This window comes from Micropterus salmoides, unplaced genomic scaffold (genome assembly GCF_014851395.1).
Source record: "Micropterus salmoides isolate LMB-PRFRI ecotype aquatic unplaced genomic scaffold, ASM1485139v1 Ms_hic_scaffold_12, whole genome shotgun sequence".
NCBI classification, from domain to species: domain Eukaryota; kingdom Metazoa; phylum Chordata; class Actinopteri; order Centrarchiformes; family Centrarchidae; genus Micropterus; species Micropterus salmoides.
The window spans coordinates 13904619-13932379 of NW_024040263.1; the positions used below are offsets into that span (position 1 = coordinate 13904619).

General features: G+C 42.5%; 1 protein-coding gene across 2 annotated transcripts in view; it reads right to left on the reverse strand.

The window, feature by feature from the left end:
• zcchc7 (zinc finger, CCHC domain containing 7) overlaps nucleotides 1-27761 on the reverse strand; it is a 53668-nt gene extending 25907 nt beyond the window's left edge. Inside the window, exons 1-3 of one of the 2 annotated variants that reach the window (XM_038713498.1) lie at nucleotides 27665-27761; nucleotides 24493-25123; nucleotides 22383-22623 (exon numbers count right to left, since the gene is read on the reverse strand). In XM_038713498.1, the coding sequence (XP_038569426.1) occupies nucleotides 22383-22623; nucleotides 24493-25026 (775 nt within the window). In that variant the 5' untranslated portion in view covers nucleotides 25027-25123; nucleotides 27665-27761. The remainder of the gene's footprint in view (nucleotides 1-22382; nucleotides 22624-24492; nucleotides 25124-27664) is intronic. The other variant, XM_038713499.1, reaches the window with a different exon arrangement.

Below are 27761 nucleotides of genomic sequence, written 5' to 3' on the forward strand. Positions count from 1 at the left end.
AAACATTATTATGTTATCGTTCTGTAGTTGTCATGTTTGTCAACATACAGCGTTCTTGAAAATGTCTTTAGGCTACACTATTCTTATTAACCACACACAAAAGCACAATAAAAAATAAACAAACAGATGAAAATGGGAAGATTTAAAAAAAAATAATAGAATAGTTAGAGTTCAAGAATTGGAATTCACAAGAACTTGTTACAAAATATGCTTTTACAAAGTGCTCTTATCCACTCCTGACAGCAAAGTTTAGTCCTACTGTGCATCCACAGTACGGATTACACATGCGTCAATGCTCAGTATGACAAATGTCTGTTTAAAGCAGCCTAAATCGACAGACAACAAAGGTGGATTCATTGCTTTCAACAGTTCTTTTAGTGTCTAGACAATATCCAACCCTATTAAGAAAACCTAAACCCTGAGGAGTAAGTTTAGCTTCCTGTAAGGGAAGGACACACACACACACACACACACACACACACACACACGTACACACTGAAACTGACACAGTGGCGGCCCAGCACATCTGTATGAGAGTGGCACTAACAGCGCCCTGAGGGAGACCACTGTATTCTCCTCAGGCCCACAGAACTGTAACTGACATCCAGAAATCATAACGTACACACAAAAATTCGCACGCACACAGAAACACACACAGACACGTGTACTCAGCATAAATTATGTGCTGATAGCAACGTCCCGCACAGGCTCACATGCTTTCACAGACACATACAGACACACCCACGCATCGACCCCCACGATTAGCTGGTTGACAGTCTTTAGCCTTTGGACAAACATACAGCCTTGAGCCATAATCAAATATTACACTCTCCTTTCCACCTCTCTTTCTTTTTCTGACTCTCTCTATCCGCCCCCTTATCACCATTCTGTTCAGCCCTGCTTCCTTCACTTTCGCTCTCTCACTCTCTCCTTGTTTTCTAACCCCCCCCCCCCCCCCCCCGGGTGTTCGGCTGCAGAGGGAGGTTATCACCTCTCTTCCCTGTCAAACAAATTAAAATGGCTGCTGTTTGGATGAGGCTTCTTTCTGCCACGACCTTCACCTCCAAAACACACACACACACACACACACACACACACACACACACACACACACACACACACACACACACACACACACACACACACACACACACACACACACACACACACACACACACACACACACACACACACACACACACACACACACACACACACACACACACACACACACACACACACACACACACATTCCCCTTTGCAAGCAACTTGATGTTGTAGCCATCATAGCAAAAGCTTGTTACTACAATTTAGATGATTTTTTTTGTATTAACATCATTTGAGCCTCACTCTTGATAGATTACTTTTGGCAGATGAAAACCTTTAAATATCCTTTAGATGGTGGTCTAGCTTGGCTTGAACCAAGGCAGTTTTTCACAACAGCTTAAATGTATCTATATTTTGGAGATAGACACACCATATACAAGCCCATATACACAATGTATATCCTGTTTTTAAGAGGGGCTCCCTCCATCCTCTCTGAAAGGAGGACCTAACACAGAAGATCATTCCACCAAGACTAGGATTGATGATGCAATCATGTGGCACTAATTTCTAAAAACTGACTTTGTTGGATTCATAATGTGAATTTTATTTTACTTCCTCTATGAGTCATATCTATTTGAAGCAGTCACATGTTCTCCTGGTTGTCAAAAGGACTGGCTGGTGACAAAGTCAGTCCAGTAATTTTTCAATAAAGTGCAAAGCATTGTGAAGTGACTAACCTGAAACCGAACAGCAACAAGATAAAAGCAGTTTTTAAAAAAAGCAGTGTTTAAGAAAATACTCACAGGAAACACAGATTGTCTCACACATTTTTAAGGTGCAACAAGGGAGCATCATCAAAAAATAAAAGCAAAGGGAGCCCTTTGAAAGGAGAAAGAAATCACAAACTGGTGATAATTTGTGTTGTTCTCACGGTCACAGAATGTAAGAATTACAGTGAGAGTTATTCTAGTGTAGTTAGTTCTGGTTAGTTTAGTATAGAGAGAACAGAAATTCTGCAGTGCTCACCTACTGTGAACAGACTGGCAGGACTCTGTGTGACGTGCGTGTCTGTGCACGCGTAGTTGGTGTTACACAACAACCAGCACCCTGTCAATGGGCAGCATGAAAAAAGGGCAGGGATGAAAGGTGTGTATGTGTGCGTCTGAGTGTGTGTGTGTGCGTTAGTGACTCAACGAAAGTCATTCCCAAAGCGTCTCCCGGGGGGACTCCCCAAATAAAGAGCAGGAAGCTTTCCCTTAATCTAAGGGCCCCCCATCTCACCAACACACACACAGATAAAGGGTGAAGCTCTTTGTCACGGCCGAGGAATCAAACACATGGGTGGGGGTGGAGGAGAGGACGGAGGAGGAATGAAGAGAGTGTGGGTGGGGGCCTGTTGTCTGTAAACTGGCTGAAAATATGCTAATCAACCTTGAGGCCCTGTTCAAAACCAAACCATCAGAGCTGCTCGCTTCATCGTGGCCCAACTGATCTGAAGGAGTCTGGAGCTGAATAAGCAGATGGCAGCGGCTTCACCGAGCTGCTGAATGGACGAACGTGCGCGCGCACGCGCGAGAGAGAGAGAGAGAGAGAGAGAGAGACCTCCGCCATCTTGACTTCAACTGTTCAATTTAAACCCATCTCTTGGCAAAACATTTCTGAAAATCCAGTGGCACTAAAGAAAGAAATGTATGCGATGCCTCAGTAGGGGACGGCAAGAGTCGTGAAACATTTCCACATGTGGTAAACCAAACATTCAGCAGAGAGAAATTTGAGAAAACAGTGAGTTGCACTTCTTTTCATTCTCCGGGACTACTCGTACATTATCACATCACTTCATCGTTGAGGGACATTCGACACAATGGTGTGGAAGAGGGGGAAACAGTGAAACAGAGGGAGGGAAGGATCAGGGGAGAGAAGGCGACAGATGCTACCTGTCTGTCTCATAGGTACCCTGATTACTAGAAGATGAGGAGGAGAGGGGAGGAGGCTGCGTGCCAGTTCATCAGAGCTGGCAGAACAGAACAAACACAGAAATTGTGTGTATATGTTGGTGTCGGTGTGTGTGTATGTATGTGTGTTTGAATGCTCTGAATCTGTCCCTTCTACCAGTGAGAACAGAAGTGTACGTGTGGCTAATGAACCATGAACACCCAGCTCTCCTGGGGTGACACACACTGAAGGGAATATAAGGGGACCACAAGCTACATCCTTCTCACAGGACGAGGTCCAGGTAAGGTGGTTCAAGTCTAGGCGAGACTGAGAACGTCAAGACAGACACCCAAGTCTTCAATGCAGCAGTCTCTCCTGACAACAACCCTCAACTGTCACCATTAACTAGTTTCCTACAATGTGTGTGTTTGTGTCATCTACAAGCTGTTCTCCCCTCTGTCCCAGCAACATCAAAGCCTTTGACTGGCCTGCCTTGCTCCAATCCCTCTTTCCCTGTCTCGACACTTAAACAAGCATCCCAAGCAAGCCTGCCCATTGTACCACACTGTTGCAGCAGCCCATTAACACACCAAACCAGCGTGTGCGCGCTCACACACACACACACACACACAAACACACACACACGGGGAGTGAAAGAGGAGGTTATGTTTGATACTGAAGCGACAGGGCCGGATTAGCAACACTATACATGACAATGGTGAGGGTGGGCGGCAGTGTGCAGGCTGTGCGTGTGTGTGTGTGTGTGTGTGTGTGTGTGTGTGTGTGTGTGTGTGTACAAATAAAATAGAGTTTCCTTTGTGACATCACCCCTGCCCTACAGCTTGCCCTCTGCGAGGTTAAACACACCAAAAGGTTGCCTAAGTCTGACGCACACACATGCAGACACACGCACAGATGCACACAAACCAGTAGCTCTTCCACGCTTTTTTTGTGTGACAGAAAAATCTGGCCGAGGATGTAAAACACAACAGCAGAGAGAGCAGGAGAACAAGTGAGATGAACAAGAACAGTGAGAGGAGGGGGTAGGGGTGGAGGGGTAGGAGTAGAGGTGAGCCATGGGTATGGGCCATGGAGCACATTACAACACAACAAAAGAGATGCCGGCTGAATATCAAGCCCATCCCAGGTAGAGGAGGACTAAGTGTTTGTGGAAGACAGTGGGGGGCGTGGGGCAAATTAGGCAGAAAAGATGAAATGATATGCAGAACAAGGAGATAGACACTGTGAGTGTGTGTGTGTGTGAGTGGATATTTGCCATGCAGGGAATAGATCAATAGCTGTACAGGCCTATTATAGATTAAAGCTGCAGATTTCATTTGGCTTCATTTCATGCTCTTACTTTTCTTCACTGATCTCTCTGTTAGACAGACAGAGGGAGAAAGAGAGAGCTCATATACAACAGTTCATCTGAAATAAATGCCCAGTCAAAGTAAAAGCAGCTAGTCAACAGTCATTCTCAAACCGTGGCTTTTTGCAATTGCCTTAATTTTCAAGTATGTAGTTCAACTGTCTGGAATGAAGGAAAAACACTTCCGAGGGCTTCACATGGGAAACGACATATTCTGCCAAAAAGTTTTGTTTTGTTTAATTACCTCCGCCTACCTCATTTTTTTTGTGCACATTTATGACTGTATGCTCAATGACCTCTAGTAGTTGCTGTGATTCACAATTTTTGAAAATCCTACAGTATGTTTTTAGAAAAACTGACATCCGTAGAAAAGTTTGGTCTCATCTTGAACTGAAGCCATCTGCACAAGAGGCCTATAACCGATGTTATGGGCCTCATGTGCAGATGGGCTGAAGTCTGGCACGATACAAGATGAATAAGTAAGGGATCCGGGAGGGACAATTCAGTAAGATTCAACTCTTTTTTTATTTGAGAGGGGAGAGGGAGGGGTTTTATTTTGTTTGGTGTGTTACAACAAAATATTCTAAATAACAATGTTAAAATTCAGAAGTTTTGACTTTCCTTAGCAGTTAGGCAAACCCAGGAAGCGCAGTTACAATACCATTACACTACTCTTAAAGAAAATAAAGACTATAAAAAAATCTCTTACACTATACAAAACAAATTTCTCCCCTTCATTCCAATACTCTCTTCCATACACACTGGACACACAGCCTGTCCTGCTCTTCCTGTTCACATGCCCCCAGACACCCCTGGCGGAGACCTGCTCTCTACTGAATGCACTCTTCTAGTTTCAACTGAGAGATTTCTGTTTGTGCCGTTTTGTCTGTGCTGTCATCTAATTGGCTTGAAGTGGGCAACATTAAGCAACGTATGAATCAGAATCTGATGACGGTTGGGGCTTTTTTTTGTTTATGCTGCCAGGCAACTGCCAATCAAATCTGACCACATCCACACAGTCTTGGTGCAGCAGATAAGCTGAGTTTTTGAGTGTTACACTCTTCGTAAATAAGATTTAAAGATGTTTTATTTCTAAACCTTTTTCTGTTATTGAATGTTTAGTCAAGTAAGACAGGCCTGAAACTGAGACCAAAACCTGACATGTTCCTTGATATTTAAGGCTGAACCCAACTGGTGCTGACAACAACCCAAGCCTTTATTTTTGCTTTATTTTATCCATTACTGACATTAGCTGACTAATGCAACACATTGGCTAACCCGTTTCCTTCTCTGTTCCCACTGAGCATCACTTGTGTTCTTGCACACCATGGCAAGCAAGGGGACACAAAATTTTAGGTTTTGGTTTATCTGACATTACGAGAAGGAGGACATTAAATCATACACAAAAATGCCTAGGCTAAAACACCAGCACCACAGAACGTAAATAAACAAGTACCCATGCTGGTGCTGAACCTTGGCCAGCAGGTCAAAGAGAAAAAGAGACACATTTCTCTATAAATTACACTTGAAAATAATTAAAACTATACTCAGCCCAAGCCTGACTACATCTGATGGGTTAGCAGAGATCTTGCAAGCTACTACATTTTCTACCATGTTACAGTCCAAGGCGCTTTCCTGAATATAAACCTGAAATAACAGACTGGCATATATATCAAAAGGAGGTCTTTAAAAGGTGTTTTGTGATCAGTGATTTGACACAGACTTCCCCAGCTTGGTGAAAAATTGAAATGCAAGCAGATGCCTTCACCCTGGTCCCTGTTGAATCTTCCTTGTGTTCGGCCATCACATATTTCATCGCAGCCCATCTCTGATTAGCCATCCCTCACATGACGAGCCGAGTGTTCACCCCCTGCCAGCCCGTGCCACCTCCTCCCTTCCACATCATGTTGGCAGCCAGGGCAGGCAGGTGGCCAAACCTGTCAGTCAAAGCACCGTCGCCACGCGGCAATACCACAGACACCAATTACCACACAGCAGGGGCGCGGCCTGGCAACCGCATGGCAACCACATGGTCCAATCAGGGTACACAACAACAGGGACCAGAGAAGGCCAAGAAAAGTGCGTGTCTGTTTTTGTGTGTGTGTGTGCGCCAGTACGGCGTGCTACCATGTTCAAGTTATCCAAACCCGAGCCAGGTAGTCATTGTGTCTTTTTAATATCCGTTAGCTGTCTATTTAGTGGAGATTTTCAATTCAAACGCAAAATTTATCTCCATATATCTGTTGAAAATCATTGGTTCTTATTAAGCACACAATCATGACTCATGAGCAGTTCTGCTGGTCTCACATGCTTGGACAGTTTCTGTCTATGACACATTACAGGACAATAGAAAAAGCGGCACAAGCTCTCACTTTTCATTCGTTTTTTTAACATGCTCTCTACTAAAATGCTTCTGGACTTTTCCCGGATAATAAAAACAACAGTTTTACTGTCATATTGATCAAACGATGAATCACTAAAAGATTACATCAGTGACTCAGACTTTAAATTTAAAAGCTTTGAACATAGAGTTAACCTAGAGGTTATGGAAACTGATCTGGGGCTGTGAAATCATGGCTTTTTTGGTCATTTACATAACACAGAATTATTGTATGAAAGGAACAAGAGAGGCTTTCAATTTGGAGATGAAACTGTCAAGACCAATTAGTTAGAGCAACTGTCTTCTGTAGAGTGAAGCTACACTGCATAATAAAATAAAAGTACTGAAATTATAGATCTGAATAACTTTACTACAAAACTCCTGTCTTGAAAACACAAAATGAATATATACTAAAGATTTTTTGAATTCATATAATCCAAGATGATTTACACAGTATAATGTTAAAGTAGTGCTGAAACAATTATTTTGGCCATCAATTATTCATTTATGTCAAAATAAATTGAAAACATGATCTAGTTCTGGCTTCTAATCTATGAGGATGTTACTGGTTTTCTTTATCTTGTGTGACAGTAAATTCATTTTTGGATGCGGAGTGTGCCTTTTTTGGTACAATTTTCTGACACCGTAGGGCAAACAATGATAAAAATAATTTCAAGTTTAGCCATTTAACCTGTGAATTAAGAGTTTTTACACATGCCCACATGAAAAAAAAAAAAAAGACATTATACTGTATCAGTGGCAACACATTCCTCCATTTCCTTCAATATGCCCATTTGTAGTGAAGGTCAGTCTCAAGGTTTTACTGAAGCCAGTATTGTGTCAGAGCAGCGTATTAATCAACAAGTGTTTAACAAGTACTTTATGGCAAAAAAAATCATACTCGTGTACGCAAGAACATAAAAATATCGCTGATAAAACTGGCCAGATTATTCAGGGGGCCCCTTTTGTCTTCTGCAGCGAAACACACAAACACACCAACACGCAGCGTCTGTAAGGGGCAAATATATTTTAATAAAACCAGTGAGTTGCAACCTCAATTTCATTTTGATGAATTTCCTCCTGCGGGAGTGAGCCAGGCTGTGGGCGGGGAGGGTATAAAGGCGGGAGAGCGTGAGAGGGAAGTGGGGTGATGGGGGCTGGGAGGCAGATAGAATTTTCATGATTGTTATTTTTGTTATTATACAGCGAGAGAAAGACGGGGAGGGTGGGGGTAGATAAACGGCGTTGGTTAATCTGAGGCATTTTGTGGAGCGCTCCATTATCGGGCAGGTTGGGCACGTCGAGGGGGTTATTTTTCCGAGGGATCTTTGGCCCCGGTAATTAAGCTCTATTCACCAGGCCCTGTTCTCCAAATTAAAAATTTGTCATTAAGTGGAATTTACCATAATGCCTTTTTATCTGCCGGGGCTTCAGCATGCCTGCATCCATGTGTGTGTGGAGGCTAGAGGTGAAGGAGGGGCAACGGGAGAGGGCAACCAATAAGGGGTTACACTGTGGTCACACACATACAACACACACATGAATGCCCAAGCGCGCGCGCGCACACACACACACACACACACACACACACAGAGGAGAAAGGGCAAATTGAAAAACTGAAATAATCCTGGACAGCAGCAAACGTTTGCATGAGCAAACACACACACACACACACACACACACACACACACACACACACACCCCCTTCAAATCCACAGCCTTTGGGGTAATTAAATAATGGTGCTTTAAAGTTTTAATTTAGATTTGGCTTTTTCCTTCCTCCTCCTACTATATGCCGCGCAGCTGACACACACACACACACCCACCCAAAACAGTCAGTCACAGTGGGTTATAGACTTCCTCCAGTTAGATAGCCCTCGATGTGCAGGGCACATTGGAGAGAGTGAATGATTGAAGAGCAGAATCTCTGTCTCTATAGGCTTTATAAAACAATACAATTATTAGTCTTTAATTAGAGCAGCCCCTCTGTGGGACAGGGGACAGACAAAGAACAATGGAGGATTAGGAGAGGCACTCCTAATATGGCTCTTTTATCGCTTCATTCAAATACAGTTTATAAATGCATCCAACTGTCCTTTTCACCTGGCAAAGTTGGAAGTTGGTGGTAGATTTGGGAACAAAACAATATTACCCATTTAGGGCTGCAACTAAATGTATTCTATGCTATTAATTCATCTACAGATTACGTCTTTAAATTATACTGTTAATAACACAAAAATGTTAAAAAATAATGAGGCGCTGCGGTGGGCTAGGGGTTCCGAACATGGAATGCAACATCCCCAGTTCAAGTCTGGCAGGGGACCTGTGTCTCTCCCCCACCATTTCCTGTAATCTCTCTAATAAAAAGGGCAAAGAATACTTGAAAAATAATTAGAAATTCCTATCTTAAAATTACCAGAGATCAAACCATTCATCAAAAAAACCCAAAGCATTGTTATAAAATCAAACAAAGCATTATCTGATAAATTACTTTAATCCATTCAACATTATTGTTAATAAGAGGGGAAAGAATGAGCAGGATGGCAGCCTGGTGGCATGATCAATACAGCACAGAAAGTCATAAAATAATAAGTCAGTAGCAGGGAACAGCATTTTCTGTTCCTGGTGATTCAATGTCAGTTACAAAGCTAAAATACAACAAAATAAATACAAAAAAACAAGCTTGGATGTCTAAAACACAATAACCCAATGAGAATGGCAGAACTGGTCACATGTTAGATGTTGATACTAAATGATGCAGTGAGTAGAAGACATGTGATGGGGTTGAAACTGTATAGTCACGTTTATACTGAGTTCAGTTCTCTAAATGACTGATGATGAACAATGATGATATTTTGTGAGCAAAGAGAAGACAGCCTCTCTGCTTGCTTAGGGTACAACTAAAAAAAACTCTCCCTCCTCTTGTTGCAGCTCTGGCTCTCAAGGGAAACAATAAAACTCCTAGCACCTCTCTGAATGCCATCAGTTAGCATAGGTGGGGAATATAAGGCCCTAAATGATCTGGAGTCGGGGCTGGAGGAGGAGGAGGAGGAGGAGGAGGGTAAAAAGGAGAGAGGAGGAAGAGAGGAGGAGGGAGGGTGGACAGATGGCAGGGGTTATGCCTGGCTGAAAGGGGCAAGACGGGAGGAGGCTGTTCTGCGTGTGTGTGTGTGTGTACTCTGAGGAAACACCACGCTTCCCCCCCACTTCTCCACATGCAGAGCTCATCCTTAAGAAATCCCTCCATCAGCTCCTCTTCCCCCCCCATTTTATTCTTTGACTTCTTTCCCTCAATTTCCCCATGATTCCTCTTTTACAGATGTCAAAGGTGCATTAAATCTATCTAAATAAATGTCTGAACGACTTTTCCTTTAATATCAAATCCAGCTCTTGGCTCAGTTGATTCCACATTGGCTTGAGATTGTATTCAGTGATGAATAAAATAATTAGGTCTTCCCGCATCTGATTGACAGATAAAACCTGGTTAAGGTAAACTCCAGATAGAGCTGAACAACAACATGCTGTCAAAATCTGTAAATGTGTGTGTGTGTGTGTCTCCAAAATACAGTGCAGGGAGGAATGGCAGAACGGCAGGGGGAGAGCGGAGAGAGATAGGGGGTCTTATTTACTGTCGTTTAATTTGCTCCCCTCTGCTCTGTCCATCCCTTGGTTTTTCTGACAGGTAATAAAAAGCAGGAGCTTTCCTGACAAGCCCATTTGAATTTGGATTGAATAATATAACTGTAGGGTTTCCCACATAACGCTCTGTCCAAGCGTGCAATGGTGCACAGCCCTTCTGCCTGCCAAGGTGTGAGTTTTGTGTGAGTTTTGTGTGTTTTGTGTGTGTGTGTGTGTGTGTGTGTGTGTGTGTGTGTGTGTGTGTGTGTGTGTGTGTGTGTGTGTGTGTGTGTGTGTCTATGGCGCTTATCACTGCACACATGCATGTACACACGGACAAACACACAGGTTCTTACGTCATGGTAGTTAATGCAACAATAATGAATTCTTGCAACTAGCCACCATGCCACTCCCATTTGCCAATCTCCATATCTCAGCCTGGCCTCTCCTTCTCTTTTTTCCTCACCCCCACTCACTGCCCAAGATCCCTTCATCCCACCTCCTCTTCTTGTCTTACCTCATCCACCACCCCCTCCTTCCCTCCTCCCCCTCCTCCTCCTGCTCTCGGTAGCTGCTGAAATCCCATTCCCCGTGGGGCAGGCTAAATTGAATTGGCGTGTTTATATGAACAACAGGGCCGTTGCTTTAATATACCTTAGAGTTTATGCCTAATGCCTCCCTGCTAATACCGCTGGAGCTCTCCGCCCTCGCTTAACACACATCGCTTTTATGGAAGTCATAAAAGAGACAGAATGGCGAGGGAGGAGGATGCAGAGATACTTTGGCAGTGTGCTTGTGTTTGTGAGCGAGGATGAGCTGAGAAGCCTCATAATATATCTTAACAAGTTATCTGTTTTATCAGCCCTCTTTAAGATCATGCTACAGTATCTCCTTGCTAGAAACACACACACTTCATCCCTCCAGTGTGGAGTGTGAATGAAAAGAAAAGAGGAGAGACAGAAAGGGAGGACGATTTTTTTTTTTTTTTTAGATTAGTGAGTAATGCTGAATAAATATCCGGAGATTTGGTTGAGGGAGTCAGTCATGCTCGTCGACTTGCAAACATCCTCCATTTTCTCTCCGTCTCCCCCTCTTCTTTCTTCCTTTTCTTTCTCTCCCCTGTCCCCTTTCTCTTCTAGCCCTGTGTCAGCCCACAAAAGGCCCACAGTACAAAGGAGAGAAACAGGCCTGAGACACTCAACCCAATTACTATTGATCAGTCTGCACTCAGAGGAGAAAAATGCCCTCACCTACATGCACACAGGCATAGGAGCGCACACAGCAATACGAGTGTGTATTGCTGGCACACGCGCGCGCACACACACACACGCGCGCGCGCACACACACACACACACACACACACACACACGCGCGCGCACACACACACACCTGTCTAGATACAGAAAGTCCTGTAAGGTCAGGGACCGTTATTTGCTCACAGCTGATTTGTAACACTGAGACAGGACTCTTCAAAAATAAAATAATGCCTTTCCAGCCTACATTACAAAAAGAGTCTGGTTTGTAGTTTCATTTTTTTTATTTGTGTTATAAAAAGCACTGTAGCTACAAACTGGAAAAGTGCTGATCATTCTAGGGTAGACAAACATGAAGGCAAAACCAGAGAAAGGGACACACATCTTAAGGTTATATATTGGCGGTACGTTGGGTGCCACTAAACAAAAGATATTTCTGTGGGATATGAGAAATAAAATCATTACACAGTATGGACCGACAGAGATCCTCTTTAACACAGAGAGTGCTTCTCTCCCTACATTTTTTCATGTTTGATATATTTTCCTTACTTGCACAGCAGGTTTAGGATTTTCTATTAGAAAAATCATATTTTTGTCATTAAAGCCTGAATCCTTGTAGACTAGAAATAGAGAAATTTCATCTTGCAACTAGATAGAAATTAGCCTTAGTTCTTTAATTTCAAAGACAATTAAAAATGCTAAAAAGGTGGGAACACTAAACAATAATTAAAGTACTTCAAGAATCCAGCTCTAATAATGACGGGTTTTTTTTTATTTGCTGTGGCTGACAATTAACATGTTTTAATTCAATAATCACAGAAATTGAGAAACCTGCAGGATTATTTTAACCAGTTAGACGAATCAAATTAAATTCTAAATTAGCTTCTTATTCCGAGTAACTGCTTTTGACATTGACTCCACTAACTTCTAATTCAATTCTGGTAAGACTGTTTATAAATCTTGTTCAAACTAATGCGAACAATAAAAAGCAAATATTATATTTTAAATTGTGGACTTCTATTGATAGTAAGTACAAGTAGGTAACTGCTATATACCAATCCACAGGGTTTAAGAGGAAATCAAGAGGTGTACAAGAGACCCTATGGACATTCTAGCTGATCCACAGAGAGAAAAAAAAAAAAGCTAAATCAGTATACAAAGGCTGTGTAAAACCCAAAAGCTTTTCTATTTGAGGATCCCTGATCAAAACCTTTCAAAGTTTCAAAGCCCTGCTCGTAGGTGTATGAACACACACTCACAGACACACCAAACAAGCCTCACATTAAGGGTGTGATGAACTCTGCGTGTTGTCTGGAAGCCTGCGCCGAAATATCAATGACTAAACTCCCCAACGAGTCGGTAACTATCTCCTTCGCTCTGATTTTATCCTCAATAATTAATTTTCTCTCCCAACGACGACTTCAGCTTTATCGGTCGCTCGGCACCAGAATCTCAGCATTCCATTTAACCATAATCCCCCCGGATAAAGCGGCGGCCTAGGTGTGCTAATGCACAGGCATGAGTGCACGCAGGAACACGTGCACAAGCAGAGACTTTAACTTCATTCAAAGACACATAATGTTATAAACCAGGTACACAGATGTTCAAAGACAAGCAGTCATACAAAACGCCGGGCCATTTAGACACATCAAGCCTTTCTGATGGGAACGCTTGTTGTGTTTGTGTATTCAGAATGGGGACACACTGTTTACTGTCAGCTGTGTGACCCCTCAAACAGATCACAGATACAAGCTGGATTAGCACAGGAAAGCCTATAGCATGAATCCTGACCCTGCGAGCCTGGCATAGCAACAGCCACGTAACCAGGGCTTGGTCTTGTTGTATGGAAGGATGGTAGGGAATGGGAGTGGAGGAATACAGAGATGGGATGGATAGAGGGAGGGGAGGAGCTGAAGAAGGGTGGCGTGCGGGTATGGATACACGCTGATGCTGAATTTCCGTTAGCCTGTGCTCGCTTTAAAAATATTCAACGGGTGAAAACAGGATCATGTCGATAAATTAACTTCCGCTTAAGACCGCATGAAAATCCACTGCCTATTGATCTCACCAGTGGAATATTCAGTTGTTTCAGACACAGGCTACATCTTAGCATGCAAGGGCTGTGAGTGCACTTTAGTCTTATTTAGCAATGCACCCAATGAACACATCCTTACATTAGAAAATGTGAGTAAAGAAGAGGCTAAATGATAAAATGGCCTAAATACTAATCAGTCTGATTCATCTAATAATTAAGACAAGCGCTAGCTACATGTTTTATTCAGTTATTTCAGCAGTCAGAGAAGATATACTTGCATTTCATCTGTTTTCAAGAGTTGGCATTTGCCTCCCATGATGGCTGCTTAAGTTGTTGTGTTAGTGTGTTCCACCAAAATCCTTGGTATTTAAGGGCCTATTAACTGGTAAGCTCTGGGATCCTAATGGGACTCCTAATTAGCACCTTATTGAAGGCAGGTGTGATGGAAAGGTCAACCAGTTAAGCTTACACGTGTCATAAACACTTTTTTGTTTAGAGAGTACTAGCGTCAATATATAGCAATGAAACATCATGTAACAGTGGGTGAACTCAGATTACAATAGCAGAGACACAAAAGGGCAAAGAAATCTGCTAAGTATTGAACAGATGAAGGGAAAGTGAGTGACGGAGATGGAAGGAGAAAGAGAGGAAGATGAGGGAAGGGCTCGACTGACTGAAATATGGAGAGTGCCAGCTAGGCCAGACCAGGCCCAGCTGGTCTCTGTCTGACGAGTGCCTTAATTAAGAGACATGAGGAGAAGCCTTGGAATGGCCACATACACACTGCCAGGAGCCTCTGGAGAGGAAACTGCTAAACAGGCACACTTGTGTGTCTGTGTGGTACACTGCCAAGGCTCTCTCACTCACACACACACACACACACACACACACACACACACCCCCCCTCTGGGACCTTGTGAAAAACACTGCCCAGCTATTATTAGGCAACCCTTTGCATACCGGAGCAAGTATACTAACCCAAAATGTGCGTATTTGTGTGTTTGGGGTTCTCCCTCTTATCCTGTTGACTGTTAAACTGAACTTCTGATTCCAAAACAGCTCTCCCCTCAGCTAGTGCTGGTGCCCATGGAAGAAGTGGAGGGGCGGAAAAGGGGAACTAGTACGAGGCGAGGGGAGAGGAGAAGGGGTGATTTTGTGGATCCATGACTGACCCACTACCCGCCCCTCGTCCTCATCCCAAAAACGTATTAATATTAATACATAACCCTTCCCCTCCTGAACCCCCATCCCAAAAATATCACCACCCTAGGCTACCAGTTAATAAAGCCCTCTTGACAAGCCCTCCCAGCCCAAAAAACCAAGGAAAGACAATAAGAGGAAAGTTCTCCAGCCAAATAAAAGAACAGAAATTAATACAGTCCCACGGGACCTCCCTCTATCCCACTGTCACCCCCCACAATAATTTGATTTCCTATTAAGTGATTGCTTAATTATAATGATTATTGGTAATTGTAATTGACATTTTTTTTCCCTCGGCTAGTCTCATCTCTGTCCCTTCCACTTTCTCTTCAGGTCTTCTTAAAAGGACAACACGGGTGGTGAAAATGCACAAGGGAGTGGGGGGGGGAGATCAGGGCAAACTGAATAGCAGTTGACAATATGACATTTAAAATACTGTTATACTCGCCACACTGGCCGCCAGAACATACAATGCGGGATCAAGTGTGTGTGTGTGCAGTGTGGAAGTGTGTTGTGTGTGTGTGTGTGTGTGTCATGTGTGTGTGTGTTTCAGTGTGTGTGTGTGTGTTTCAGTGTGTGTGTGTGTGTGTGTGTTTCAGTGTGTGTGTTTCAGTGTGTGTGTGTGTGTGTGTGTGTGTGTGTGTGTGTGTGTCTGTGTCTGTGTCTGTGTCTGTGACTGTGTCTGTGACTGTGTGTGTGTTCATCTAGATATCTTATCCTGTAGCTTCAGGGCACAATGTCTGCTGCAGGTCTCCTTAGAAAAGACATTCTTGCTCTCAACGGGATATCCTGGTTAAATAAAGGTTAAAGAAGAAGACAGAGATTCTCTATTCTACCCCCCCCACACACACACACACACACACACACGCGCACGCGCACACACACACACATTCAACTACAGTAGGGACCCTTTGGTCCCCGGTTTATTACCCCTTCCTCCAGGCTGCGGTTATTGAAAACGGCAGGTTGTATGTTTTTGCTATTAAAAAAAAAAATCCAACAACAGCATTCATTGTGACACAGTCAGTGGTGAATTTAACGTTTAAAATCAGAAAAAGAAACAGTGCCACAGAAACACCATACAGTGCTGAAAACTATCTCATTCAATGTCACATTCTTTCTCTATTCGGAACTAAAGACGGTGAAACTTCGTTCCAGTGGGCCAGGGCACGGTTATTGGGCTCACTTCAGGCGTGGTGAGGCTAACGCCGACTTGCACACACACACGCACACACTTTTGTCTTTAGATGCACACACCTTCACACTCCAACACACACAACATCCAACATCGCATCACACCTTCACTTTCACTCTAAAATGTTCTCTCAATTCCACAACACAAAATATCAAACTGTAACTATCATGGTTCATAATAAAATATCTTCACTCTAACCAATAACAAGAAACGTTCAGTCTAATTAAATCTTAAATCTAAAGGCCATCGATCAACAGAAGCATCTTGGTTTCAACATGGCCGGCCTGTGGTGTGTGGGGGTGTCTGTAAGTTTAGTCAGAATGTTTTTTACTAGATTATATTTAAATGCTGCCCCTTACTCACGCTGAAGAACAAACAGCCGCATTAATACAAATGAGCACCTGCAGCCACAACCGCAGATGTCTGAGGGTGTTTTTTAGTCAAAGTTTCCAAGAAAAAAATAGAGAAATTTTCATAGATTATTTTAACAAAGATGACTTTCAAACAGGATGGCTTGTCCCTTGCAGATGCAGATAAATGTGGTATAAATAAACTCCACATATTATCACAAAAGACAAACATTCGGCAGAAGAAGAAGCTCACCTGAAATTAGATGTCTGCAGTAACTAATAGCAGGGTTAATAATCTGACAGTAATTCTGCCATATTCAAGTAGGAGGTGGAAAAATGTTACATCCATAAAACATTATTTAAATTAAATTTCTATAATTATGTCAAAGCATAAAATTCAACATAAAATTGTGGCTGCTCAAATTGCATCAACATAAAGCTTCAAACGAACGATTCAAATGTGGCCGATGTGTTACGGATCTGAAACGGCTCACAAGATAAACAGCTGTTTCGTTTTAAAACGGCACTGAGACCAGAGTTGTAGTTTTTGTACGGAGCCGCATCAGGTCAAGTGTTCTCTAAGATGGCTGGACTGTAAGAACTACACACAGACTGACAGACGACCCTTGATGTCAGGTAGTGCAGACAGACATCCAGCCGTGTTAGAGCCACTCTGAGATCTTAGCCTGGAGGCAAACCGGCCCTGACCGACAGCAACACCGTGGCCGATCCTTTTCAAGGCCTGTCTCATCCACTTTAGCTTACCCACTCTCATCTCTCTCTCCCTCTGTGTGATGCTGAGCCCCGCTGTCTGTCCAGCCAGATATCTCTGGACGTAAACTAAAGTGCTGCTTCACATTCCTGCTGATTTGATATGAATATCCACTGACTCCTTCCTGCACTTGTGTAAACAATTTTCCTCAATTCTTTAGGAAAACGCTGTGAAAACTAAAAAGGGCCCAGGTCTAAGGTAAAGGAAGGATTAAACAGAATTGACAGAATTGAGTTGACAGTGGATCTGCAGCAATGAAAAGAACAATGAAAAGTGAAATAAGACAAAAAGGTCAATTTATTGAAACCTTCTTCGTGTTTGTGCATATCTTTAGTGAAACAGTTCTTTAGGTGAGTGAAGGCGGGTTCACAGGAACAGTATGAGAGTCATCTTGCACTAAACATCATTCTCGCTGATGAGTATGTACAAAAATGTAAAATCACCTACTGATTCTAAACAACAAACATACATCTTTTCAATAAACAAATTATAATGTGGAGGCCAAATGTTTAATTTATTTTGACCAATACAAGAAGTCGACCCCAGAGAAAACTCAACGGACACGATAATGGACATGACCGCTTACTAAAGAGATTTTTCATATTACAAAGAAACTGCCGTTTCATTTACCAGATTACAGTTGTCATTACATTTCAGAGGCCCGCTGGCATTGACTGATTGTTCAATCAAAAGCCTTTAAAAATGAAAGCGTCTGGCTTTCAACTGAATTTCTACGATTTATTTTGCATGCGCTAATATTAGGCCAACACAGTAGTCTCATCTAATTTGCATATCCTCTGTAAAAACTGGATAATACAAGTCAAACTATGGCACAGCGATTTCATGGTGTGTGTGTGTGTGTGTGCCTGTTCAAACACACTGTGTGGTAGTGTGGGTGTGGCGTTACACCTCGTGTGGCACTGGGCAGCCAAGATAAGAGCTGATCCTATCCATGCCTCCCTTCTGCATCGCCCGCCCGCCCACCCACACACCCACACACACGTAACACACACCCAGTGTGGTACCCAACATGCCATTGTAATCTCATTTTACAATCCTAATACCCATAGCCACAAACACACAGAGAAGCCAACTAAATCCATATTTCACTGGCACATGAGTCAAGATAATACACACTTACATTATGTATGTAATATATGTTATACAAATATACGAAGGCCAACTGAGGTCTCAGTGTGCAAGAAGCTGCGGGATAAAGCTTCAGGCCCAAAGCAGCATCACTCATTCACACAAACATGAAGGTACAGAGGGGAAACACTCGCACTACTGCTTTAATACACAAATCTAAGACTATAAAACATTTCTTTTTTGCCTAGGCATTCTGAACAGTATGAAAAAAGAGTAAAGAACAATACAGTCGAGAGAAAATTATGCTTGAGGAGAGGAGAAGAGGGTAGAAGAGAAGAGCTTACCTTCCTCCTCTGTGAGATACAGAAAGCTAACCTTTGGGTACAATCACACAAACACACTCCCTTCTCTCCAATTCACCAAGACTTTCAATGAAGCGCGCACACACAGACACACTCTGATGTGATCGGCCACCCCGATAGCGAGCCAGAGCTGACTCTCTAAGCCTCAAACAAAGTTTTGTGTGCACTGACCAAGACCAAGGGGACAAAAAAAGGCGAAGGAGGGAGCTGAGGGAGCTGAGGGAGCTGGGGGGGTCGTTGGGCAACAGAAAAAGAAAAAAAAAAAACAAAAAAAAAAACAGTGTGACCACTGACTGAAGTTTAACCACTTACGATTCAAGTTTAGCTTCAGCACACCCCGTCTACACCCCGGATTCATTCACGGGCATGTACACGCACACCTCTCCGGGTGGGAGAGTCACTGAGCAGGATTTTTGGGAAGCCCTACTTTCTCTCTCTTGTTCCATCTGGTTGCTGCTGCATGGCTGCCGGACAGGCAGATGGCCCTCGCTCATCCCCCTTTTCTCTACTATCTTTTCTCTTTTCCTTATCCGGTGTCCCTACAGATCCACCCACCAACAGTCTCCCCCTGTACAGCCAGGTGACAGATAGCTACTTGGCCTGTGTGTGCATGTGTGTCAATGTGTTTGATAAAAAACTATATGTGTGGGAGTGAGAAAAGATTAGATTGTAAAAGTATGTGAACAAGTGACAACATGTAGAGGAGAGAGACAGAATAAGAAAGAGAGAAAGAGGATGAAAGGATTCAATTTCTGTGGGTGAAAGGGGGAGACTAGTGCGAGTGTAGTGAATGTGATTTGATGCTGATGCTGAGATGGGGTTTAGGCGTACAAATACTATTAGTCACTGTTGTGCAAACCTGTTACTCGAAGACACACAAATGTGAAGAAACAAGCTAGGCTCACAGGCTACAGGAGTCATCACACAACATGGCATATATAAACAGAAATCTATCTTTATATTTATCCAACAGCCCTGGGCTGGATGTGGCGGTTTCTGTAGTCATGAGAATTCAACCAGCCATATTTCAGTGACCTAAAACTGTCCCACTCTCTCAATTTCTTCGTAAAATTAATAAACGTATGTGAAACAAATTCCCAGAAGAAGGAGAAAATTAGTCAGTGTACTTTCTTAAAGCATATTTAAACCTACACCAGCAAAGAGAACAAGAGGAGGAATAATAATTTTTCATAGTATACTGGGGTTTTTTTGCAGTAAGCGCACATTGAATAAATGTAATTTAGTATTTTGTACTAAACTGAAATTATGCAATATGTAAGCTGACTGACACCTATCAAACAGTGATTTTAGAACACAACTATTATTTATTACTTTCATTAATGATTAATATGATGGTTATATTCTCATTCACTCTATTCTATTTTGTTTTGTTAAGAAAAAGTTTGGAAATAGTGAACAATTACTATATTTGGTTTCTCAGAGCTCAAGGTGATGTCTTCCAATGTTCGATCAAATATTCCAGAACCTGAAGATATTCGGTTTACAATGATATAAAACAAAGAAAATCAGCAAATCCTCATATTTAAGGAGCTAAAACCTGCTTGGAGTTTCTGCTTGAGATGTAAATCAAAATATTTTTTTGACAATCAAAATATTCGGCAATTACTTTTCTGTTGAATCGACTAAACATTTCCGCTCCACTGCCAACCAACTTCACAAGCAGAAAGCAAAATGTTTGTCAAGGATTTAACAGTACTTATTTATTGTTTTCAGAGATCTCCTTCAAGTCGTCTCACCACCAGTTTTGGCAGTTGCGCATTCAATTCCCTTATGCAATGCATTATGGGAAAATAGTTAACTGCACTCAAGCATCTAATCAAGCATTTTCAGTATGCATACTGCTTTGAGTTTACCAAAAGGCCACAGCTAGCAGGGTTTCCCCAAGGAAATTGTTTAGCAGAGGTGGTAGCCACACAAATCTTCATGCACCTTATTAACTTAGTTAGCAGTCTAGACAGATACATATGAGTCATTATCTATCTATCTATCTATCTATGATATTTTCTGTGTGAACAGCACCTCAGCTCTTTTGGTTAACAGTTAATGTTTTATTTCATGTCAGTTTATTTATTTTGGTGAAGTCAGCAGAGGTGGTCTATTTTTCAGGCAAGGTGGCCCTCTATAAAACACTGTGGGGGTTCCTACCTGGCGTTTTCTATATTTTTCATCAACAAATCACATGAAAAGCCTGAAACCAAGTGTTAGTTTGCCTCTCCATGCTTCCAAGAACAGCTGGACACAGTAGTTATGTTACTCAGACAGGAGTGAACTGTGCATTTCAGCTGTGGATTAATACACATTTGGTGTGCTTGTGCGTATTTGCAGCGGCAGGGCTGAATGACAAACTACAGTGCACATGTTCATTATAACGAACGGACATGTCAGTGCAACAGTGTGGCTCACTGATGTGTTTTAATAGTTTTTGGACAATAATGTGACACATAGAAATAAGCTCATGCTTTGTCTTCAAAGGCAATACTTGCTTTGGGTCTTTTCGTGGGATTCATGACAATAAGATAAATATATTTTGCCACTTTTCCAGTGTGAAGACACACTACATACTCAAATTAGCTCCCAGCTCAAGACTACTGAAGCTCGTCCCTCAAATTTTCTTGCCTTTTTTTTTTTTTTTTTTTTAAACTAGACCCTCCCCCCATTCCTCCCACTTTTAGACCCCTACCACACCACACCCATGACCCCCCATGTGCAGACATGAGGTCAAGCTCCAAAGATCACAGAGAGGAGCCAGACGAGAGAGAGAGAGAGAGAGAGAGAGAGAGAGAGAGAGAGAGAGAGACCTAAAATCCTCCTTTCCTCCCAAAACCAGGCCAAAACCTCAAGCCTTCCCACCAGCTCCAGACCCCCTCCTTTAGCCCAGTTGTGTGTAGAGGAGGCAGAGAGCACTCTTGCAGAAACATCAGCCCAGGGAAATTCAAATGAGGAAGAAACGGTGAGAGAGACACAGAGAGATGGAGAGTGGGAAAGAGAGAGAGCGCGCACAATAGTGAGAAAATAGGCTAAAAGAATGAGATGGGAGAGCGTTAGGTAGGAGGGAGAAGGCGGGGGTAGCAGGAGAAGAGCAGGAGAGGTTGCTGAGGCTGCAGGTTAAGATAATGTGTAGATCTGAAGAGATTTGCAGGGAACATTTTTATTCATTTTTTGATTACTCCCATCCCTCCCAAACTCCCCTCCCTCTCCCTCCTGCGTTGTTGTCTCTCAGTTTGTTTGTTTTTGGCATTAGTGTTATGACTGTTGGTATGCGTGCGTATGTACACATGCATGCTGATTAGAAGTGGAATATTTTATACAACACATTTATATAACACAAATATTCACACGTGCACGAGCCCTCACACACATATCAATACGTAATGCACACAAACATACTTAAAGATGCATCAGAGAAGCGAGCGGCTGGGCAGACAGTGCCAAGAATGCTAAGAGCTTACAAATTCGTAAAACATGCAAACACAGATGCTGCATGTGTACATGCAAACGTGCCCGCACACAGACGCTCGCTGTGCCCGCTGCTTATCAATGTGCTGCAGGTAGGTTAAGTGTTCTGAATGAGCTGGACCACACAAAATTGCACTCACTGCTCCCATTCTCCTGGTCACGCACATTCAAATGTGCAAGAACATATCACAAAACGCTCGGAACAATGCACAATACACCCAGTACAAACAGTACACATGCGATAGATGAGGCCACACACACACACACACACATGGACACACACAGACACATACACACACACACCTGCATTGCTGTCGGACCCTCCCTCCAGGTTGAGTGATATGGTCTGGTCTCCATCCTGGTTCCCTGGACCCAGGATCATCCAGTTCTCCAGACCATCCGAATCAGAAGAATCAAAGGAATCAGACGATTCAGATGCAGATTCAATCTCGGACTTTGATTCGGATTCCTCTGAGTCAGATTCTGAGCTGCTCGAGTCCACAGTCACCGGCACACTGAGACTCCTCTTCTGTTTCTGGGTTCTCTAGATGACCAAACAACCACCATATTGTAGATGTTAATTTCAGTGTCACCGTTATGCATCCCTTACTAAACTGATCAAACCACAACTAGCTATGAATTAAAGGTGAAAGAAAAATCAAGAAAACACTGCAAGGCCCTTCACTTTCTTTCTGAGAACCATGTTAGGCCTTTGTTTAACAATGATTTTCATTGTCGATTCATCTGTCGATTATTTTCTCAATTAATCGATTAGTTGTTTGAAAAATGTCTGTCAGTGTTTCCCCAATCCCAAGATGATGTCCACAAATCTCTAGTTTTGTTTTGTTGATAACCCAAAGATATTCAGTTTACTGTCATAAAGGAGTAAAGAAACCAGATAAAAGTCACATTTAAGAAGCTGGAATCAGAGAATTTTGACATTTATGATCAATTATCAAAATAGTTGGTGATTAATTTAATAGTTGACATTTTCACCTCATTCCTTGTTTGCCATAAATTCAATTCTAGTTAAACTTGTGGCTGATGTTTTGCTACAGTATAAAAGTCATTTACTAGCATTGCTATGCCCCACTGATTGTCGCAAGCTCAACCCGCTCAGCAGCAATCAATCAGCTAGCTGAAACTGGCCACTGGACAGTAGCTTAACAAAATAGCAGTAAGCACTGTGCAATTCAGAGCAAAGTAAACACAAAATGGCCAAAGTGGGACTGTCAAGCTTTGGATTTCTCCACATGTTGAAGCTGTGTGCACTGAGGCTGTAGTAAGACAGTTAGAGTTGTATGTGAAGAATTTGGAGGGCGGTTTCTTCTTTTTAGCCTTTCCAAAAGCACAAGAGGAAAAGTGTAAGGGATGGATTAAACGGTGGGTTTATCTGCTCTAAAAGTAAGCTGCAATCGTTAGCATGTCTGGCTAGCTTCCTAGCCTACAGTAGAAACTTTCCCCAATGTTACTTCCAAGGCTACTTTATTACCCAACTACAATAGTTTGTGGGGTTGCAGTTACATTAAAAAAGCCCCTTTCAAAACTAGCACTGTGTAGCATTTACCCACCGTGTGGAAGACAGTTCGAGATGCACAAGAGTTGAAGTAACATTAACAGCTCTGTGATGCTTATTGGACTTGCACAAATTTACACTCAAACGATCCCAGCAATGCTACCTGACATAGCTTTATGTTTGCTAAACAGTCGCCTCACCATCTGCCCACATTGTTTTCACAATTAAAGTTGCAAGTGTTGCTGGTGTTTTGACCTCAGTAGTCATCATCCTAAAAGCCTTTTTTAATGTTAAAACTGCAAACATGTCGCCCATGTAAGCTAGAGCTAAGCTAAGCAGCCAAACAGGGTTACATTAGGATGAAATAATCTTATCATATTTATTATACAATAATTAATTATCTCTACTCTTTATTTCCATGTCATCGACATAGATCATCACCTGGTGAGGATTTAGAGTTCTTGCTTGAGACATGTAGCTTTAAGTCTCAGTCTTATACCCTGTATGTAACCATGAGGTCCATATTTAAGACCCTTTAAAAGGATCCTCAAAGGTCTGCTGGAGACGGCTTTTTATAACCAACAAAGTGGTTAATGTTAACTAATTAGCTAGCAGCTGATAAAATTTGCCAGCGAAAATTATCCTTACAGATGATAAAATCGAAATGAGAAGCTGCTTTTATCTACTACTGTCTAAAACTCAGGGATTGCTTCCAAAATGTCTACAACTTTGGAGGAGTAAATCTGGACCCATTATTAATATAAAATCCAGATGTGCTGTGAGTGAATGCAAAGCTTGACAGGTGTAACAACAGTGACTAAGCGGGATGGGTCTTGGCGAGCAATCAGTTTCTTCTACACAAGTAGTCACATGCAGCATCTCTTCTTTGCTCTCTACCTGTTGGGCCGGGGTGGAAGTCTGCAGCCGCTGGAAGCCTTTACCCTTTAAGGCACAGACCCCTTCATCATCATCATCGGCAGTGTCATCCTCAGAGATGGAGATGACATCGGGGCTGGAGTCAATCACGATGACCTCCTCATAAAGTGATGACGACGATATCCGGACTTCCGGGTTACTTTTTCCCTTCTCCTGTTTATCTCGCTTCTCTTCCTTCTTCTTCTTCTTCTTCTTCAGGTGTTGCAGTAACTGGCTCAAACTGGGTGACACGGGCCTACTTTCACCAGTATTTTCCTGTTCTCTGTCAGCATCTGCAGTCTTCTCAGCCACCTCAAGCTGCTGGCTGTCCTGGCCCTTCACCTCCTCTCCTACGTCCTCCTGCTCCTCCATCTCCCCAACATTAGAAGAGTAGTGGAGCTGGCTATAGAGGTGGAACTCCAGCTCACTGTTGGCCTCGGACCCCTCAGGGTCCTCAGAGTCGTCTTGGTAGATATCATCCTCCAACTCCTCCCGATCCTGGTATGTACAGTACATCACCCCAAAACACACTCACTACATACACACACACACATGCACAGACCTTACCAACACTGACACCTGGGGAGATGGTGATTTCAGACGCGGAAGCCAACTGCAGGGACAAAAGCACACAAAAGCAATAAGAGTTATCATAGTCATTGCATTACATTTAATCATGCACACTTTGTTATTTTGAAGCCAACCATTTCCCAAAGCATAAAACATTCAAAGCTGCAGCTAATGAATATTTATTATCATTTGGTCTGTAAAAAGGACCAGAAGGTAGAGAGATATTCAGAGATCTTCAAGTGGTTTATTTTGTCCAATCAAACCCAAAGATAGTCAGTTTACTATCACATAAGACAAATCCTCACAACTGAGAAGCCGGAACTAAGTAACATTCAGCATTAATGCTTATAAAATGACTTAATGAATTGATCAACTTTTTTTTGTACTTAACACATTTGTAAATTGATTTTGTCTTTAAACTATCCATTACATGCAAATACAGATATGTCAACTATTATCTACAGCACTGAAGGGTGAACACAGGCCAGCAGCAATTACAGGAGTGCAGGCTTTAGTCTTGTTCTGAACTCCATAAAGGCTTGTTAACAAAGCTGAGAGAGAATGGATCTGCTGCTCTCAGATTTTTACCTGGTATCTGTTTTAGCGGAGCTCTGACACTAAGAATGATGCCAGATGAGTGACAAACTCCTGAACATGACATAATCCACGGCCCACTTTGAATGATTATGTTAGAAACTGTGAAATCATCTTCTTACTACACTCTGTAAAACACACACTGTGTTGCAAATCTGCCCAATCTGTCTAACTGTCTCTCACTCTCTCTCTCTCTCTCTCACACACACACACACACACACACACACACACACAGGACAGAGAAGGGGCCCTGGCCCATTGCTCTGTCCAGTCCTGCGTGTCTATGCCATGATGGCTGGAGATGATTGGCTCCCAGACCGCACACACTGCAGAAACGCCACGCTACACGGTCACAAGCCGGCCGCCGGGGATTAAAGGGACAGAAAGAAGAGTCTTACTGGCTGCTGAGGGAGAGTGACAGTTTTGAAGTTTAGCAGTGCACAAACATGGACCTGACAAATGACTGACTGTGTTTTACAGTGGTGGAATGTAAAAGCCCCATCTCAGTCATGGTCCGACAGCACAGGTGCGTTCACTTAATCTGCCCAACTAAAGCCTTGCTCAGGACTGTGGAGGTATATGTTAATATACAGCTATATGGCTAATGTATGTTGTACTAATGACTTCTACATTTCCAAACACAGAGCCAACCAAGCCCATCACAAAGTTGAACTAAGGTGACCTGAGAGTCCACCAGAGCAGGCAGGAGATTGCACTGAAAGAAAAAAAAAAATGCTTGAATTTGTCATTCAGGCTTCAACAGAAGTGAATGGTAAATGAATATTTGTAGGAAGGAAATGTAACATGACCGTACCTTACGACAAGCGAAAATGTGTGCTATAAAAAAATGGACCTCATGAAATTCACATCATCGCTCTACTTAACATCAACCCAAGCAGAGGTCTAATCAATCACTATAACTAAAAACTGCTTGCACGCAGGACCTTTAGTATAATTCTGAGGTACTTTACTTGAGTTTTTCCAATTTATGCTTTTTATACTTCTATTCTACTACATTTCAGAAAGAAAACTCAGCTATAGTTGCTTAAAAGATTATGGTTTTGCATATGATTATCTACCCAAAGGTAAACGAGCTACAACATTAAAGAACTGCTTGCATATTTGTATCAGTAATACTGATCCAATAATAACTGACAGCAGCCATTCAGCACAATGAGTGTTGGTAATTTTGAAAATTAAAGTGTGTATTGTAAGTACTTCGATTTTGAATGCATTTTAATTGAAATGTATGCAAGTACATTTTTATAATGTAGTATTGCTTTTACTTGAGTTAAGGACCTGAAAACTGATATGCGTCTGTTGTGTGCACAGTGTGTTGTTTATGACAGAATTAACCTTAGTGTGTTTGTGTCACCCTTTCAACAGGGACTCTTTTAGGAGGAGTAACGTTAACGGGGTAAATACAGGAAACATTTACTCATTTCAAGTTGTTGGTTTGCGATGGTGTTGTTCATAGCAACACACACAAAGCAGAATGACAAGGTGAGATCCTGAGCAAACAGCCCACGACCTATTACACAACAACGACAAGCGACACAGCAGAAATCTCCGTTTTATAACATGCACTCTAACATTAAGCGTGGTTAGCGGCAGCCCCTGCTAGCTAAATGCTAACGAGCTAGCAGGTAGGCATAAGGCAGCTCTGTAGGAAGCTAACGTTACTGTTTTAAACTACTAACAGTTAGCAAACGCTTCAATAGCCTCATAATACAAGGACACTCGAAAACCTCTCGCTGAGCAGTATTTCTAGTTAACGATAGTTCCACTTCTCGACAGTCCCTCGTTAGCATTTGTCCCTCCTGTCTGTCCACGTGTTTACATGCAGCAGAGCAGCCGGTCGGATGTAAACAATGAAGCACTTCAGTCACAAACACGCATGAAAGAAGATAAATACATGGGAATAAACTCGCCTTACTTGACGCCATCACTGTTCGTATTCAATATGTAATGTCAGTAAGCATGAGCTCACCTTTATCCAACAAACCTGAAAGGTTGCAGATGTCGGAGTTGCTCTCCTGCTTCCAGACAGAGCGACATACTACTTCCGGGTTTGTCCAGGGGAGAAA